The 17,656-nt window shown below is 44.6% G+C and overlaps 2 protein-coding genes across 2 annotated transcripts; one reads left to right on the top strand and one right to left on the bottom strand.

Moving 5' to 3' along the window:
* The first annotated feature begins 4,235 nt into the window (after nt 1–4,235).
* Nucleotides 4,236–10,747, top strand: LOC117966211 (TIR domain-containing adapter molecule 1-like). The gene is made up of 2 exons (XM_034911846.2): nt 4,236–5,102; nt 6,571–10,747. The coding sequence occupies exon 2, from the start codon at nt 6,713–6,715 to the stop codon at nt 8,927–8,929; it is 2,217 nt and encodes a 738-aa protein (XP_034767737.2). The 5' UTR covers nt 4,236–5,102; nt 6,571–6,712; the 3' UTR covers nt 8,930–10,747.
* Nucleotides 10,715–16,961, bottom strand: LOC117401335 (protein fem-1 homolog A). The gene has a single exon (XM_034001934.3). It carries the CDS (start codon nt 16,705–16,707, stop codon nt 14,857–14,859), a length of 1,851 nt encoding a protein of 616 aa, XP_033857825.3. The 5' UTR covers nt 16,708–16,961; the 3' UTR covers nt 10,715–14,856.
* Between the last annotated feature and the right edge of the window lie 695 nt (nt 16,962–17,656).

Raw genomic sequence — 17,656 nt, 5'->3', positions numbered from 1 at the left:
AAAACATTAGTTTAATCAAGTGAAACTGTAACCAAACTGCAGTGTAATTGGATTATACAGATTTAGCGCCTTAAAACATACGATTATAATTATTATCATTATTATTTGTTGATTTATATATTTATTTTTTTGCTGTTTTACTGCCAGAGAGGTTGATATTGCAGAAAAGATGCCGCAACTGCCGTACAGCATGTTGTTTTGTTGTGAGTTGGCCCGCGCCATACCTTAACCCATGCTATGCAAATACTGTCCCCTCTCATGCATCAAAATGAAGAAGCTATCTATAATACAGAACATGTAGATATAAACCCCCTCTCCCCCCCAAAAAAACCCAATCTATGTTATATTTACGGTGCGTTGATATGCATTAGTGTGTACTTTTTTTTAAAGCTGTTCCGTGCTGTGCCGCGCTACAATTTATGACCTGTTGTGTTTTTTTAGCGCCAAAGTAGCTGGGGCGTGTTGTGGTGCTGAACAGTCTGCTGTAGCCTACATTTGGCGGGAGGTGCTGTTGCCAATTAAAACCCCCGCCCACGTTATATACTGGAAGCATCAGCACCAAAAATAAAATAAAATAAAATACATTAACGCAATAGCATTATTCGTTAGCATGAGTAGCTGTAACATTCAAACGGCACGAGTATGGACTTCATGACAGAAATCTGTTCTGCTCCATCTCGGTACGGCAAAACACAATGGCGTGTGTGTGTGTGTTTTGTTTTTTTCTCCACAGATTAGCTTTCTTTGTGACAAAGCAAACCTTGTTGACAGTCGTGTTTGTTTATGTACCCAGAAATGAGTCTTCACTGTAGACAGGAAGTCTGTCTGCACCACACAGCTGCTGCTAAACATACCTCAGTACCTGGAGGTGAAAACCACTCCGAAGGATCCATACCTGATGAAGCAGGGCTGCGTCTTCACTCCTCTTTATAGATATTGATCATTTTAACTTCTACCCAACTCCTGCTTGCTGGTCTTTGTGATAAGAGCCACACTGGGCATGTTTAAATAGCTGGGCACCAAAATGATATCACTGTATATACATTTAAAAAAATGGTATGGTAATATGAGTTTAATAAAAGGTTGAGAACTCTCTTTGAAAAGTAATATGCAGCCAAGGTTATCATGAGATTCGTTAAAATAACACCACATAAAACAACACCAGATTTATTAAAGTCTTTCCACCAAAATGCAATTTACACCTTTAAAAAAAATATTATTATTATTATTATTATTATTATTATTATTATTATTATTATTATTATTATTATTATTATTAAAGGGGAATACTGCTGTTAATCTTACAAACCTGCCAACAACAAGCGATTTTTTAAAGTTAATGCAAGTTGTATTTGTTAAAGATTTGGTAACATTAAGAGTTGACTGTTGACACTTTGTTTAAAAATAAATAATAAAGTGCTTATTGCATACCCCGTCATAAATCATATATATATATATATACACACACACAGGGGCGCTGGAACTAGGGGTGCTGGTGGCTATGCATGGCTTCCATCATGTACAGGGGTTACAGTTCTGTTCAATGGCTTTCAACACTCCACTATAAGAATGGTTCCAGCGCCTCTGCATATATATATATATATATATACACACACACACACACACACACACACACACACACACACACACACACACACACACACACACACACACACAGGGGCGCTGGAACTAGGGGTGCTGGTGGCTTTGCATGGCTTCCATCATATACAGGGGTTACAGTTCTGTTCAATGGCTTTCAACACTCCACTATAAGAATGGTTCCAGCGCCTCTGCATATATATATATATTCATATATACATACATACATTCTTCACGTCACATGTGCTTTCCAGACATTTCTTAGTGGTAAGTTTAATACCTTGACCAAACCCAGTCTTGGATTCTGGTGATCATGAGAGTTAGTGAAGTAGTTTCAGTTTAACGCCTATAGGTCGTGTAATCCAGTGTGCTTTATAATTAAAACTATTAGGAACTGAAACTACTGGAAGTTAACTATTAAAGTGTTCTAACAGCTGTCTTTATTTCAAATGTAAGCAGCGTACTCTAAAACTGCATTTACAATGTAACAATAGTTATCTCAAACCAGAGTTGCAATGCAATTACAGCACGGTGATTTTAAGTCGCAGTTGCGCTATAATTACAGCAATCAGAGACTTGCGCTTACAATGCAAGTACAGTTAAAACAAACAGAAATTTCAGCACATCAGCTACTACAGTTTTACCTCGCGTTTACTCTCCCCCTACTACAACCTTCCAAAAAGATGTTTTTTTTGCTACAGATAAGGAGCACATGTTTGTAAAAAAAAAAAAAAAAAAAAAAAAAAAAAGAAAAACCGAGGAAGCATTCCTTAACACTAGTACTTAACCAGTGTGATTTTATTCAGCTCTGAATCACTGGCTGTGCATTTCCTTGGGAAGCGGTGAAGACAGAATGCAGACTCTGGAAGCAGGCTTAGCTTGTGCATCCTGTGTGATGGCATGGCTGAGGGGGGGGGGGGGGGGGGGGGGGGGGGGCTGGCTTGCTAAAGGGATTCGAACCACATCCCAAAAAGTATAATGCCATGCATCGTGTTTTTATTACCAAGAAACAGTGTGTTACACAAGTCTCTGCTCCTTGCTGTTAACGTGTAAGGAATGAGTCACTAAAACAGACACGTAGCTTTCTGTGTTTGTGGAAGAAAAAACAAACAAGAAGTCCTCGCAGGATGTGGAATAGTATCACAGGATTGCAGACTGTCTGGGGTCAACTGATTTAAACAGTGACGGGTCCAAAGCTGTACAGCTCTTTAACCCTTTAACGCACGAGGGACACGTGTGTCCCACATATACTAAATATGCAAATTACTGCAATGAAGTATGGTATTAATAAACGTGGCAAATCAGGGCAAGCTACGGTCTATCCAGAATATAGCCATGGCAAAAGCATTGGGGGGAAAACTGCAAAAATACTTTTCCAAGGGACCACATTAGAATCATGCGTTTGTTACCAGACCAGTGTCCTATCCTGGGTCAGTGGAGACTCTACAGGGAGTCCATTAGTGACTGGCAGAGGGTTTGCTGCTCATTAGCCCCATGCAGAGTTCAGGAACACTCCGCAGTCCCGATTAAGCTCAAATGAAGATTATTGTCGGTACGGCAGCTGACGGTCTGGAGGAGAGGGGTCTGTCTCACTCCCAGCGCAGCCGAGGAGCACAAAACGTGATTGAAAAAAAACACCGGGAACGCAGCTGACAGAGACAAGAGCCAGCGTCAACCGTTCTGATCAGACACAGGCACTAATTACACAGCCCAGTCCCGACCCGACCACCGGCGACTGTCCGAGAATGAAGAGCGGGATTCAAGGGGAGATAATGTGACCACAGACCAACCCTCTGTGTCAGTTCAGGATAACCCTTCCTCTCTCTGACAGGCAGCTCCAGCCTCCATTTGCTTGTGGATAGTGAAGCTGTAGGATTGATTTACAAGCTACTTTAAACAGTGCATACCTTTAACGGTAAGAGGATACCAATGTCGTTTATTTACCAACAGTCTGTGAGTTGTAAAAGAAAGGAGTCAGTTAGGTAAATAGGAAATCAGCAATCCACGTGTAGCTCTGCAAACGGCAGGTGCTCCACGTGTCGGTATTCTTGAGTATTCTGGCGCTACAAGAACACGCTGTCCTATTTATAACTTTAGCGCGGGTACAAATCCCTGCAACCAATCAGGAGCATGCATTACATGCACAACTCACCGCACAGTTGAATTGCATGCATTCATTGCATTTACAACCATGCGCACCACAGAAACAAACACGTTTCTATTTAGTCAGAATGTGTCAAACATTAAGGCGCCCTATTTTATAGCTCTTTTTTTCTATCTGATTTTCAACAGGTTTTCATAATTTACAAGCCAGCTATAAACGTTTTGTTGCAGTCGAAATCCTGTTTGGACCCGGGGAGGAGTCGGTGTCCACGGAAATCAGCAACTGAAACCGGCCGCGTCATCAATTTCTATTTCGACTACTTCGTGTACCACAGCGAGGTTAGCGAGTGGGGAAAAACAACGAACGGCCCTCGCGTTATCGTTGCCGCGGGCGCCCCCTGCTGGTGACAGACATGCCGTGCTGCGGGGCTCATGCAGAATCAATACAAGTTCAACACGTAAAGCCACAAGATAAACATATTTGGAAACGCAACTTTGTTCTATAGCAACCGCCAAGTGTAGGCGTAAGAGGAGGCGTGTTTACTGTAGATCTCTAAAGCAGATATACCCCGGGTTACAGGTGAGGTCGTGTAGATGACTCATAACTTCTCATATGAAGAACATAGTGTGTGCGGTGCTGTGCACCCAGTCTACCGCGTGTTTAATTGTCCTGGGATAGAGTTACCATATCATATGAGTCCATGTGCCTTGAGCCAGTTCGGGCTTTCCAACTCACATCGCAATGCACTCCTGGTACGTTTGACCTGTCTCGGGTATGCTTGTTTATTTTCTTTATAAGAAAGCAGGACTACACTTCCTAAACCCTGCCCTGGAAGCGAGTCACCGATCAGGATACATCTGTCACATGTGATAGTACCGTTCCTCGTGCATGGGTGGACAAAGAAGCAACTGCCAACCGAGCGCGGCTCCATCGAAATATGTCAGCTGTGCAGTCTTGCCCATCTTGACTGAACTGAGTGGCAAAAGAAAGAAGTGGTATCTTTTAAGAGCAGATCACGTCAGAGTTTAATTTGCATAATAATCTTGTAAAGCAGCGATGCTGTTATTTTGTTGTTGCTAAGCTACTGTAAATATACTAATATGAGGAATAAATGAAACGGCCGCTAGGTTCAACTTCAGCGGATATCCGTGTCTTGTGTTAATTTGCTGTGACCGAGTGAGACTGACGTCTCTTGCGGAGATTTACACTTCCTTGTTTAGAAAGAAGAGTCCCTGAATCGGCCGTGCACAGTATGAACATGTGTACAGAAATATCACCTAATATTATTAATAAGATCAGAACATATCGTTTCGTTTTTGTCTCTAAACGCAAGGATTGTTTGTAGAATTTCTGCACCACCAAACGCAAGTCCACAAAGTACTTGAAAATACTTTTACAGGTTAGTGTTGTACTTTTTTATATTCACTTTTGTGTGTGTGTGTGTGTGTGTGTGTTGGTGCGGTTAACATCCTAGTGTACACAACACAGGGCTCGACGTGGTTAAGGAAACCACGTAACAGACAGCGGTGTGTTGTTTATCAGGAAATCTGATCTGAAGACACGTACAATGTACATCGAATTGAGTTGTTTGGCCTTGTTACTTTTGTCGAAGGGCAAGATTATGTGTCCAGGAACTTCTAATAAATTGCCATATGCACGTCGTAAAGTATGTAAATATGCGGATCACAAAAAGTCATTAGATACAGGTATTAAAAAATGGTATCGTAATATGATATTAATAAAAGGCTGATATATATATTTGTACTGGGGCAAATCCTTCATTGGACCCAAATGACCTGAGTGATTTGTGCCTAGGAGGCTCTGTGGTCTAGTGGTTAAAGAAAAGGGTTTGTAACCAGGAGTTTCCCACCTCAGCCACTGACTCATTGTGTGACCCTGAGCAAGTCACTGAACCTCCCTGTGCTCCGTCTTTCGGGTGAGACGTAGTTGTAAGTGACTCTGCAGCTGATGCATAGTTCACACACCCTGCTCTCTGTAAGTTGCCTTGGATAAGGCGTCTGCTAAATAAACTAATAATAATAAAATGCGGTGGGGGTTATGTAACAGCTGAGGCAGGCACACCCTCAGACACAATACCTGAGTGCAGCGTTGTAACTGAAAGGGGGGTGCAGTGTGCAGTATTTCAGCTGTTAAGTGGTTTAGCAAGTCAGACAAAATGGTTTCTTTTTTTTTCCACACAGGTGCGCAGGGAACTAGCATGTAAAATCCGGAATGTGTATTATAAAGGTTAAGAGCAGCGTACGCCTAGCAGAGCAAAGTTTAAACATTGCGAAAGCACAGGCAAAGCACCAGCAGTCACTGTGTTCATTTCAATGGAGTTTGGGTGTTTTCATTTCTGAGTGATAGGCAGGAAAAAAAAAAACAAAAAAAAAAAACTGCTGTGTTTGATTTATGAAGAAAGGCCCACATTTGTTTAAACCGATTCAAATTCAAGTATATTGACGATAGGTTTGCTTCAGTCATTCTCAATACAGAACTCATTTGAGTTGCAGCAGGTAACCCTGTCTGAGTATTGTAAATAAATCCTTTAACAAACAACGTTTTGTTTTTTTTCACATGCAGATAAAACTAGAATAACTTTCTTATTTTTGCACGAAACATGTTTAAAATGTACAGGCAGGTTGGATCTGGTCGTCCTACTGGTCAGTTTCCTCCTCGCGATACTTGAGTCGCTCTCCAATGTATTTTAATAAGAAACCGTTTAAACAAGCTCTCAATTCCTTGTGCTAGTACTTGATCGACATCTGATTCCAGCGACTGCGTTCAGGGTAATGTTTTAGTTATGCTCTGTGTGTATGCCAGGTTGCGGCATGGGTGTGCTCATAAGTATATATTTTTAATTGCAGGTCTCATGGAAGAAGAAAAAACAAGGAAAGCGACCAGTTGCATAGAAGGATGCTCTGAGAAATGAGAAAGCATGACTGAGGCCCCTATCATGTTGTGTGGGTTGTATGTCCTTCTAGCGAGCTTCCCGGGAACCATAGCAGAATGGCGGACAAGCGGGATCGTAGCCCGACCCTGGAGGATGCATTTAAGGCCCTGTCCAACGTAGGGAAAGACAGGCTGACCAGCCTCAGTCTGAAGCTGGAATGTTCTGTCTCAGACACAGACAAGCTTGTTTATGCCATGGTGCTGATAAATCTGAAGCGCAGGCAGGAAGCCCGCACTGAGCTCCAAAAGCTGGGCCACAATCAGACGGCTGTTTACCTGGCTGGCATGACAGCCAAGGACGGCCAACACTCGGCCTCAACCAGCAAACTGCTCTCCGGCCAAGCTGATTTTCTCGTGGACGTGGCTCGGATCTTTAAAGTCTTGGTGGCTGAGAGGCTCTGTGACGAGTCGCTGCGAGACAACGCCTACCTGATCGCGATGGAGGCGTGCAAAAACGCAGGTGGGAAATGCAAGGTGAGCCTAGAGCATCTGAAAGTGGAGTCGAGGACTGAGTGTGACCCCCACTTGGAGCTAACAGCCCCGGATGAGAGTGGGGGGGCGGCTTTGAAATCCAGTGCCGGACTCTTCTCTTGGGTCAGTGGGATGCTAAGGAGAAGCCCGGCCATAAACATTCACAACAGCAAAAGTCAGTCAAGGACTGAAGTCAAGAGCTCTCCGTCTTCTCTGCAAAGCCTTACAGAGAGTTCTGTTTCCTTTGCTAGTCACCTGGAGATCAGCCAGTCTCCCACTGTGCCGTTTCTTACTGCTGGGACAAATAAAGCGCTTTCACACTCTTCCGTTGACAGTGCATCTGTCGGCAGCACAGGGACAGGTCAGGGGGCTGCCAGTACGAATCTTGTTTTATCTAGCGTGGACATTCAGCCAAACCCTGTACCGATGCCACCTGTACAAGGGGAAGAAGAACGAAACAGAAGCATACATCCAGGAGCCCAGATTCAGGATAGCAATTGTAATATCGACTCTTCTGTGTCCACTGGACAGTCCTCTGCAGAACAGCCCAGTTGTAGTGAAGTGAAACAGGTGCAGTGCACTGCAGATCCGGTAAGCGATCAGCTTGTGACTTCGAAAACCGGGCTACAGGAGGAGAGCCAAGAGCCGTCAGCCTTACCAGAGAAGGTTTCTTCAGAGGAGGAAAAAACCTCACCCCCAAGCATCCCACCAAAGACCTTGGTTGAGGAGTCGCACCCTGAAACGAAACCTTCGGAGCCCCCAAGGAACCCAACCCCAGCCCCGACCGCAGAGCAAGAGGGTGAGACGGAAAACAAGTTCTTCTCGTTTGTGATTCTCCACGCCCGGGAGGATGCAGACAATGCCATCAGGGTTCAGGAGACTCTCAAGCAGCTGGGTGCTGGGGAAGGAGCCACCTTCAGCGTGGACTTCGAAATCCCTGGGAAAAGCCCCTTGACCTGCATTCAGGATGCCGTCAATAACTCTGCCTTCACGCTCATCCTCCTGACCACCAACTTCAACTCCCACTGGGCCCAGTACAAAACCAACTCTGTGCTGATGGACTCCATCGAGCGGCGCCACAAGTACAACACGGTCATCCCCTTTCTGCCCAGGAGACACTGCCTGCCCAGAGAGAGCATCCCTTTCGCGCTAAAGTGCTTGATCCCCATGGAGGAGAACAAAAGCTTCTTCCCGAAAAAGGTGAAGAAGACCTTCAACCAAAAAATGATTGAGAATCAGAGGGCCCTCTGGAGCCAGGAGCAAAAAATCAAACAGCAGAAAGAGAAGGAAGAGCAACTTAAAGACCAGAACAAGAACTATGAACTCTTGCAACGCGCGAACGTTAACGTTCAGCTGCAGCAATACATGGCTTTGCAGTACACGCAGATGCTGCAAGGAATAATACCACCACAGCAGCTACCAGGAGATCCAAACCCCCAAGCACAATATCCCCCACACCTAAACCAAATGCCACCTGGACATCCTCACTATCCTCTACCTGGCCAGCCGGCCTTCAATCCCGCTGGACTGCCATTCCCGGGAGGGATGATGCCTAATTTCGCAGCCCAGTTTCCACTGCAGCAGTTTTTCCCATTCCCAACCACCCTGCAGCAGCAAGCACAGGATCAGAACGTGGGCAGCAATCCAGGGGCCCCCCAGCCCTGCCCGCCTCCAAACATCATCCAGATCCACCACGCCAGCAACATTCAGATCGGAAACCAGGCACAGATGAGCGTCAGCGCGGCCAGCGAGGAAGACGAAGACGAGGAAGACGAAGAAGCAGTCCAGGAAAGCACAGGCTAGAGACAGGTGCCTGGGTAAGAGGCGACGCCAATGCTACAGGGTGAACGGCACGCCTTTAATAAAAATACAATAAAATGGCAGCGTTTTCTGTGGGAAAGTCCTGCAGCGGAGGCCCGTGACACTGGTGGATCCAAAAGCTAGAACTGCCCAAACTGTATGGCCCAGAGGATTTCCTTTCCCTTTCTCTTTCACTGTGCTTTACAGATTGACATTGTTGGGCAGTTAAGCTCTGTTGCACCATCAGTACTGGTTGTTCCAGCAGCTAGAACAGATCTAAACAAATACAAAATAAAATTCGACAAAGGTTGTGTTTTCCATTTTTTGTTGGAAAAACTGGAGGTACCTACCCAGCCAATGTACTTTACACATGCCTAAACACCTAATAACCGGACCTAATAATTGTATTACTTGTATTGCAACACTTGAAATGTATTTGCTTACGATTGTAAGTCGCCCTGGATAAGGGCATCTGCTAAGAAATAAATAATAATAATAATAACCTTACCCACTGCAGGCTGTGTAACAGCACAGGAAGCAGAGCTCAAAAAGGGGCATTGCATTTTGTCCCCTCCCAAACTGGTGTTTTTGATTCTATTTATTACATTTTACACCAAACACTTATAAAGCTGATATTTTCAGCATGGCCTTATAAGGCAACAGCCTTCTCAAACATGCAGCTATGCTATTTTGAAAAGAGTAGGGGCAGCTACACCTTTAAATAGACCCCACTACCAAAAATAAAACCACGTACCACTCAGTATAATACAGAGCCTTTCACCTGGCTGTCATGGAAAGGGTGCTAAAGCATACCTTGTCAGGTTAAGACTACACCTGAAGATTGCTGATCTCCACTATCAGGTCTGACTGTGAACTGTTATGAACTGTTATTTTTATCCCAGCCAGATAGGACCCGTTCAGGAAAAGAGCTGGTGTTTATGGCTGGAGTTCATTGCTAGCTAGGGAGTGTCACCCTTTTCAGAGAGAGTTCTGATTTCAAGAATCGCATTAACAGAAACAGACTATACTCAAGGAGGAACCCACATTTGCAAGTTATTTTTTCTAAATAATTTAAAAGTACAGGTAATACAAAGGTTTGCTTTTGTACTAATATTTATTTCTGCCGAGTGTTTTCCTTTTAATTTGTTTTCGAACTGTATATTCACTATATATCCTCTTGGGTCACACATTTTTAATTACATTTATTTGACATTTTATAACACTCTGTGGAGTTCGAGAAGCTGCCCTGCCAAAACTTTGAAAAAAAAAACCATGCATTATAAAATAGATGCATAGATAGGAAACTTAACATAGGACAATCCCACACAGTGACTGAAAGGGATATTCTCTTGATACAAAGCAGTTATATATACCCTAGCACATTTATAACCTAGCCCCTCAAAAGCCAGCATTTCTTGTGCAATAGATTATGTGTTGCCAGCTCCATTTTTTATTGCATTTGTGTTTGGTAAAAAGGAACAAGGTCTAGTTACGTGATAGTAACATTTCTCCGTACAAAAGTGACTGCAGGGTAATTACATGTGAAAGATTGGTTTCCACAGCACGGTCGTACACTGTTGAATTTTAACCTCAGTGTTCTGCTGTTGTTTTGAATGGCGTTACTGCAGTTCTCAGTTTTGAATTGGGTTATCCTTTCAGGACAGTGTGCAGTTTTAAAAGAGGAGTTCTATAACTAGGTAGAGCCTAGTGTTGCATTTAAGCATTTAACTGTGAAATTCAAAAGGTTTGGGGAGGAAAGCCCCTTAATGATTGAGAGGAAAATTGTGATTGCTATCAAATAAATTTATTAAATTATTCAAACAGTGTTGATATTTCCTAATGCCACTGATTGGGCTACAGTACACTCAAGTCCCAGGTGGGAAACAGCATCATTTGAGCAAAGGTGAAATGATACATTGCATATTGATGAATGACAGTAGCTCATTACAACATTCTGTATGTGTCAAGTTACAGATACTGTGCATATGATTTGGGGCCAGCGCTCTATTTGACCTGATCTGTAAAACATTCCCAGCCGGGAATTAGCACCCGTGTTGGACAGCCTACAGTTATACCTCGTTTCCATGAGCATGGATTGACCGGCGATCCCATCTGATCCGGGTTCTCCCGCATTCATCCTGAGCTGGTTTCACAGACCCCGATTAGCTCTAACCTTGGAGTACCTAACAGTATGGCTGGATTCACAGACCCTGATTAGCACGTATTCGGAAATACCTTACCCAAGGTTACATTAGGTAGTCCAAGATTCGTGCTAATCGAGGTCTCTGAAACAAGCAGTTAGGGTAGCGTTAGGTAGTCCAAGACTTGTGCTAATCACAGTTTGTGAAACCACCCGTAGCTAAGGTAGTCCAAGCCTAGTGCAAATTGAGATCTGTGAAACCAGCCAACAGTCTAGCACGAATCAACCTGTTAAAATTTAAGACACTTTTCTATTCAGATCCAGGCAACCAGTAACCTTTTTAGTAGTACCAGGACTTGAAAAGAAATGATAAAATTTGAACTAGTTTCTCTTTATTACTGCTCAAGATCTTATGCTTCAGTTTTTAAAGTTACAGCTGTAACATGAAGTCCTGTATCTCTGCCAATGATATGAACAGCATTATATGTGTCTGTATCATAAATACGCCATGACCTATACCGAGACACTGTTTTTTTGCAAACAGGCTTGTCAAAGAATTCTCTTGTAGAACATGAAAACGTTATCTTAGCCACGTCAGTATGAGACACATAGATAAAACTAAAATAGCAGCTGCATTAGCACAGAAAACAGCATGTACCCAAGTACCCAATTATATGGTACTCAGCAGCTACTTGTACAGCAGTCTGGCATGTGGTCCTTCAATGAGATGTCAATGCAATTTGTTTATCGTTGGTATTAAAACATGCTCCACATTCTCTTATTACAAAACAGTCCCATCATTAATAATCATTTCATCTTATTTCACATCATATCAAATCCATTAGGACTCCCACACGAATGGGCTTGGGATCTGCATGTTGTGATCTTCACCGGATCATGACTTTGGTGTTATCTTGCAGAATATAAGCTTGGATTCTGTACAGTACATTATAATACATGACATTAATACCAGATCTGCTGCAATGCTAAAATCCTCCAGCATGCTAAACTACATGCAACAAAGCATTAGAAACACCGGTCAATAACAGGCACCCAGGACGGCACAGGTTTGTGTTAAAATTGCTCTGGATGGATCGATCACAATACCTCTCAGTCCTTCATTGAACCTGGGTGGTTAAGTACTCACACGTCCTGCTCTGCATATAAGACATGATGCATTAGTAGCAATTAGCCACAAATGTCACACCACTTGTTTCCAGACATGACTGCACTCTATAGCATGCAGGCGTATGCCAGTATCTGAAACTGCCTTTGTGTTTTCTGGAAGTAGAGGGTTTGCTTAGCTCCGAAAAGGCATTTTCGTACCAATCTCAACCTGCAAAAATGTGTTCTGTAGCTGGAAATTCACTAAATTAAAAAAAACACAAAACACAAATAATGTTCATTTCAAAGCCGTCAGAGGGCTTTCATATCAGACCGTAATCCCTTTTAATCCTATATTTCAGATAATATTCTATTTTGTTGTTTACTTGCATTTTATTTTACTACAGCATGCACCATTTGCAAGGTTAACATTTGCATATTGGGTTAAATAAACCGAAAAGTAATTTTAATTAAATACAGATAATATGCAATTTCATTTTAAACACAGAATAATTCTCACAATATACACAAGTGGCCACAGAGCATTACCCCCCCCCCCCCCCCGTGCTAGCAAGTTTGAGTTGTATATTTCTTGGTTCACTGTAGTGTATCACAGCACGGTAAATCACACTGGAAAGCAATGCAGGTTTGAAATCAATATTTATGACTGGATCAAAAAAGACTGTTACTACCTCCGAGGGGCCACAGATTTGAGAGGTGGCATTACTGTTTGCAAAAGGAGTTTCCCTAAAGCAGTTTCTGTTCCTCGCGACTCTGCAAAGAGGAGATGGCCATTCTGAAGCACCCCTGGATGTACAACGACATTTATCAGACACCCTTCAACTGTCTTATAGACGGATCGGCTCAAACTGCACGCCACCGGGATAAGCAACAGATTTTATTAGAGCATTTAACAGCACCATGGGAAGCACCCTGGACTGCATCAACCACCTATCACGGTACTGTAAAATGCTCTACAATCCAGCTGTGACTTGGCAGGGTACAGTTCATCAAATGAACCCCAAAAGTCTATATTCATTGACACTAATGCTGCTGAATGTGCACATTTTACAATACTGTCTACTTCACACTGAAGGCACAAGACACTGCATTTATTTGTACAAAATTAAATATTATATTATTATTATTATTATTATTATTACAATTGTTATAGCTGTTGACCCGCCAGGCTAAGCCTCGGACAGATTTAATTGAAGCATTTTTCTGCACTGAGGAAATCACCCTGGCTTGCATCCAACACCTATCTGTGTGGCTATAGCTACGATTGCATGCCCCGAATTAAAACCTTTTTCCTTCCCCCCTTTTAAGCACAACTTTTAGTTTGTTTCTAAAACACTACAGAGCAGCCCTATCCTCCTCCATGCTGCTCCTCAGTGCCCCCCAAACGACAGTGACCCTTAAATCTGAGGGAACACCACTTTTTCAGGTACAGTGGCTTGTGACCTGGGTCCAGGAGACCTAGTTTGAGACAACGTTGCTGTATCAAACCCCAAGTCTTCCCTGGTGGCCTGAAACCCAGTCTCCTGAAACCAAGTTCCAAACCACAGAGCAGCTTCATGTGCCCTCAGCTTCACAGAGGGAATGTTTAATTAAGAGCTACTCACCCATTCCATATTATCAGCTTTACCAGAGCAACAAGGAGAAAGGTGAAGACTATTAGAAAAGTTCAGAGATGAAAGGGGGTAGTGAAAACGGAGCCAGTAAAAGATTTTAAAAACCGTACAGAGCACACCTTTAAGGACATACCATGTACCTGGCTACAGTAACCTTGTCTAAGTGGGTTTCTAAGAAAAGAGAGACACACTGAATACAACTGGAGCAGATTTATTTATACATTGAACTCCACGTTTGTTCAATGCAGCATAACTGAAACCTCTCGATTAATCGATTTGAGTGGAAAACGGAGCCTGCCAGTCTAGAATCAAATGACCCGCCAGCTACTAACAGCAACACAGGCGTGAGCTGATATTTATTTTTACCTTTATACTCCTGTTTCACCCAGTCTATTAAAAGGCCTATGAGCAACTGTAAAGATACTGTGCACATTTTGTGCTGCAGCCAGACTTGTCCCCACAGGTTTACTTGCATTGGGGGTGAACACACCTTTCAGGTTTCATTGTGCTTGCTAGCCGGGTCAAATAAAGATCACTATTGTAACCCAGGTCTACCACTAAGTTAGGCTACAGAAATAATTGCTCTCCAAACATCCAGTGCAATCCTGTTTGCTGTGCTTTTTTTTTTTTTTTTTTTTTTTACAAATACAAAACAGCCCTCTCTTATAATCACCGAATTTTATTCAGGCATCTTATTTCTAATTTACATGTTTAAACAAGAGACTCGACGGTTGCCCAGCGATTTCTGTATTTTAGACGAAAAACAAAGTACTAGAACTTAAAAGTGCTTTCAATAATTAAAAAAAAAAAAAAAAAAAAAAAAACAACAAGAAGATCGGAAGCTGTTTGCTTGAATTTCTTGTCGAGCCTCATGCAGGCTCTTAGCCGATATGCCCACCTCCCGTCTCTCCATGCCACCAACAGTTTAAAAACAAAACCAAAAAAAAAATAAAAAGTTAAAAGTTGTAGCCCCTCAGGCAGACACAGTTCAGACATTTCTCAGCACCCCTACAATTCTAAAATGCAGCGGCGTCTGCAGCACAAGCGAGAGGTTAATGCAGCTCAATAAAGGCCTCCATCTCTTCTGGGATCAGACCCTTGTAAGGCAGTTTGTGTTTTTCAATGGCTCTGGCAGCAAGGCACTGGAGGGTGACGTGGTTTAAGGGGTGCATCAAGTTCTTGGTAGTGGCCTTCTCATCCAGCAGGTCGCAGGCGGTCTTGCGCTGGGAGTTGGTGGCGTCGAAATGGGCGCCGGCCTCGATGAGCACGCTCATGATTTCGAGGCTGCCGTTCATGGCGGACACGTGCAGAGGGGTGTTGTTGTCGTAATCCCGCGAGTCCACGTCGGCGCCGCACTCGAAAAGGACCAGGGCCACCTGCAGCGAGGGGAACTTGCCCACAGGGTAGCGGCCCACAGTGGTGGTCTCCTTATCCACAGCCAGGTGCAAGGGGGTGTAGCCATTTCTTCCCCTGGGGTTGAGCTTGAGGAGCCGGTAGATGGTCTGCTTCTTGAGGTGTTCCTGCTCCGGGCTGCAGTCCACCTTGCCCAGCAGGAAGATGAGGTGCAGGATGATGGAGAGAGCCTTGGTGAACTGGGGCACCTCCGGAGGGTTCTCCCGCTGGCAGACGGCCCGCTCCACCTCCCGCACGCTCTTGCACAGGATGCCCATCAGGTCGCTGAAGGTCACTTTGGTGGCCAGGGTGCCCTTGGCGCGGTCCTGCAGGACGAAGGAGAAGAGCTCGGCGAAGGAGAGGAAGCTGCTCGCCGTCATGGGGCTGAGCGGGTCCAGGTTGCTCTGCTGCATGTCCAGGGCGTACTTCCAGAGGTTGATGCAGCGCTCGAAGTTCCCCGAGTCTGCGTACACGGCCCCTCGGTAGCGGATGTAGTAGGAGGTGTCCGGGTGGGAGGGCCCCAGGATGCGCTCCCGGATCAGCAGGGCCTGCATGCGCATCTCATCCGGGTCTGTGATCAGAGACTCCAGCTCTTCGCTGGTCGTCACCTCCCTGGAGTAATCATACGCCAGCACCAGCTGCCCCGGCTCGGGCTTGTGAACGACACTGCCTTTGTCGCTGTGCCTCATCTCCATGGCCCTCTTCCAGTACTTCATGGCCCCCAGCAGGTCCCTCTTCTTGTCCACGAAAGTGGCCCCGAGCAGCTCCAGGGCGTCGATCCGCTCCTCTCTGGAGGTCCTGGGCTGGTGGATCAGATACTCCACGATGTTAGTGTGGCCCGTGACGCTGGCGGCCAGCAGGGGGGTCATCCTGTAACCGTCCTTCTCCATCCTGGCGTTGCCCTTGAGCAGCATCTTCATGATGTCCAGGCTGCCGGACTCGGCGCAGTCGTGGAGGGCGGTGTTACCCTTCACGCTCTTGCGGTTCACGTCGGCCCCCTTCTCCAGCAGGTACTTGGCGATCTCCTTGTGGCCCTTGTAGCAGGAGATCATCAGGCAGGTGTGGCCGTGCCGGTTGGCCACCTCCATGTCAGCCCGGTGCTCGACCAGGTACCTGACGATCTCCAGGTGCCCGTCGAAGCAGGCAGCCCGCAGCGGGGTCGAGTTGGTCAGGGTGGTGTTGTTGACAGACGCCCCGTTTTTCAACAAGCCGCGGACGACATGGAGGTGACCAGCCGCTGAGGCAGCCCACAGAGGTGGTGCCCCTTCTATAGTCTCCCCATCAAAGTTTACAGAACCTCCCAGCTCCACATTGGCCTTGCAGTGCTGCAGTAAATATTCCACCACCTCCAAGTGCCCGTTTCTGGACGCTATTAAAAGCGGGGTGCCCCCTTGGGTCTTTTCTCCGGCCAGGGCTTCCAACTCCTCTAGACTTTTGTTGCTGACTAACTTCTGAATAAGTTTCAGCTTCCCATCTCTGGCAGCATTGAAAAACGCAGTTTTAATATCCATCTTCCCGCTGTTGTGGTCTTCTTTCGGCCATTTAAACCGGCGCCGGGTCCATAAAGTGCTTGCAGTGAAAAAAAACAAAATAAAACTGTTTACTAAATAAAGATTAAATCCTATCCGTGCCTCTGCCTCTCGCTTTCATTTTCAGCCATTTTAAGACTGCTGCTGACAAAATGGAGACTTTGCTGTTTTGACAGGTCTATGTTTACCAAACTCGCCGTGCATCATGAGAGCTGTAGTCTTTCCCAGGTGCCTGTGCAGTTGGGATCAACGGTGCGACGTTTCTGTAAGCACAACAACTCCCAGAATGCAGCGCAACGGGCAGCCGGTCGATTTTTTTTTCGCAACTAATTCCAAGGCTTTATGGGTACTGTAGTGTTTAAGAACGATATGAGCCTTTCAGATGTGCGTTGATGTCGTTGTGTAGAACTGCAACTCCCAGCGTGCATAATAGTTGAAGGTGTTGGCTTCTGGGACGGGGGTGGAGTTTAGCAGCGCTCGGCAATCAAAACATTTGAGAGGCTGAATTACATTTAGATAACCAATGAGAACTGGTGCTGGGGGAATAGATCCATTTATTTAGGCAGCGAATTTTAAGCTGACGTGAACATATATAGCCTCTCCACCCCTTGTTTTAATGTATTTGTTTATGCACAGTTAAAATCAGCCATTCCAGCTGCAGGAGAACGTAAAAAGTCGTAATCTGGAGCAAGAGATGACTCAGTTCTAAAAATGACTACAATAAATTAAGCAGTATTTTTTAAAGTGCCTAAAAATTCTTCACACGGTCATAGATTAGAGAGAGAAAAACAAAAAAAACGCATTCTCAAATCAGTGCACAAACAAATTGTCTGAAACGTTTTCTGGTTTTTGTATATGGCATTACATTTCCATAATAATTACGGATTTGTGTTCCTCAGAAATGAAGCTCTGAACTGCAGTATGAGTTGCA

This window comes from Acipenser ruthenus, chromosome 47, assembly GCF_902713425.1.
Source record: "Acipenser ruthenus chromosome 47, fAciRut3.2 maternal haplotype, whole genome shotgun sequence".
Classification (NCBI taxonomy): Eukaryota; Metazoa; Chordata; class Actinopteri; order Acipenseriformes; family Acipenseridae; genus Acipenser; species Acipenser ruthenus.
This window is presented reverse-complemented; position numbering and strand designations above follow the sequence as displayed.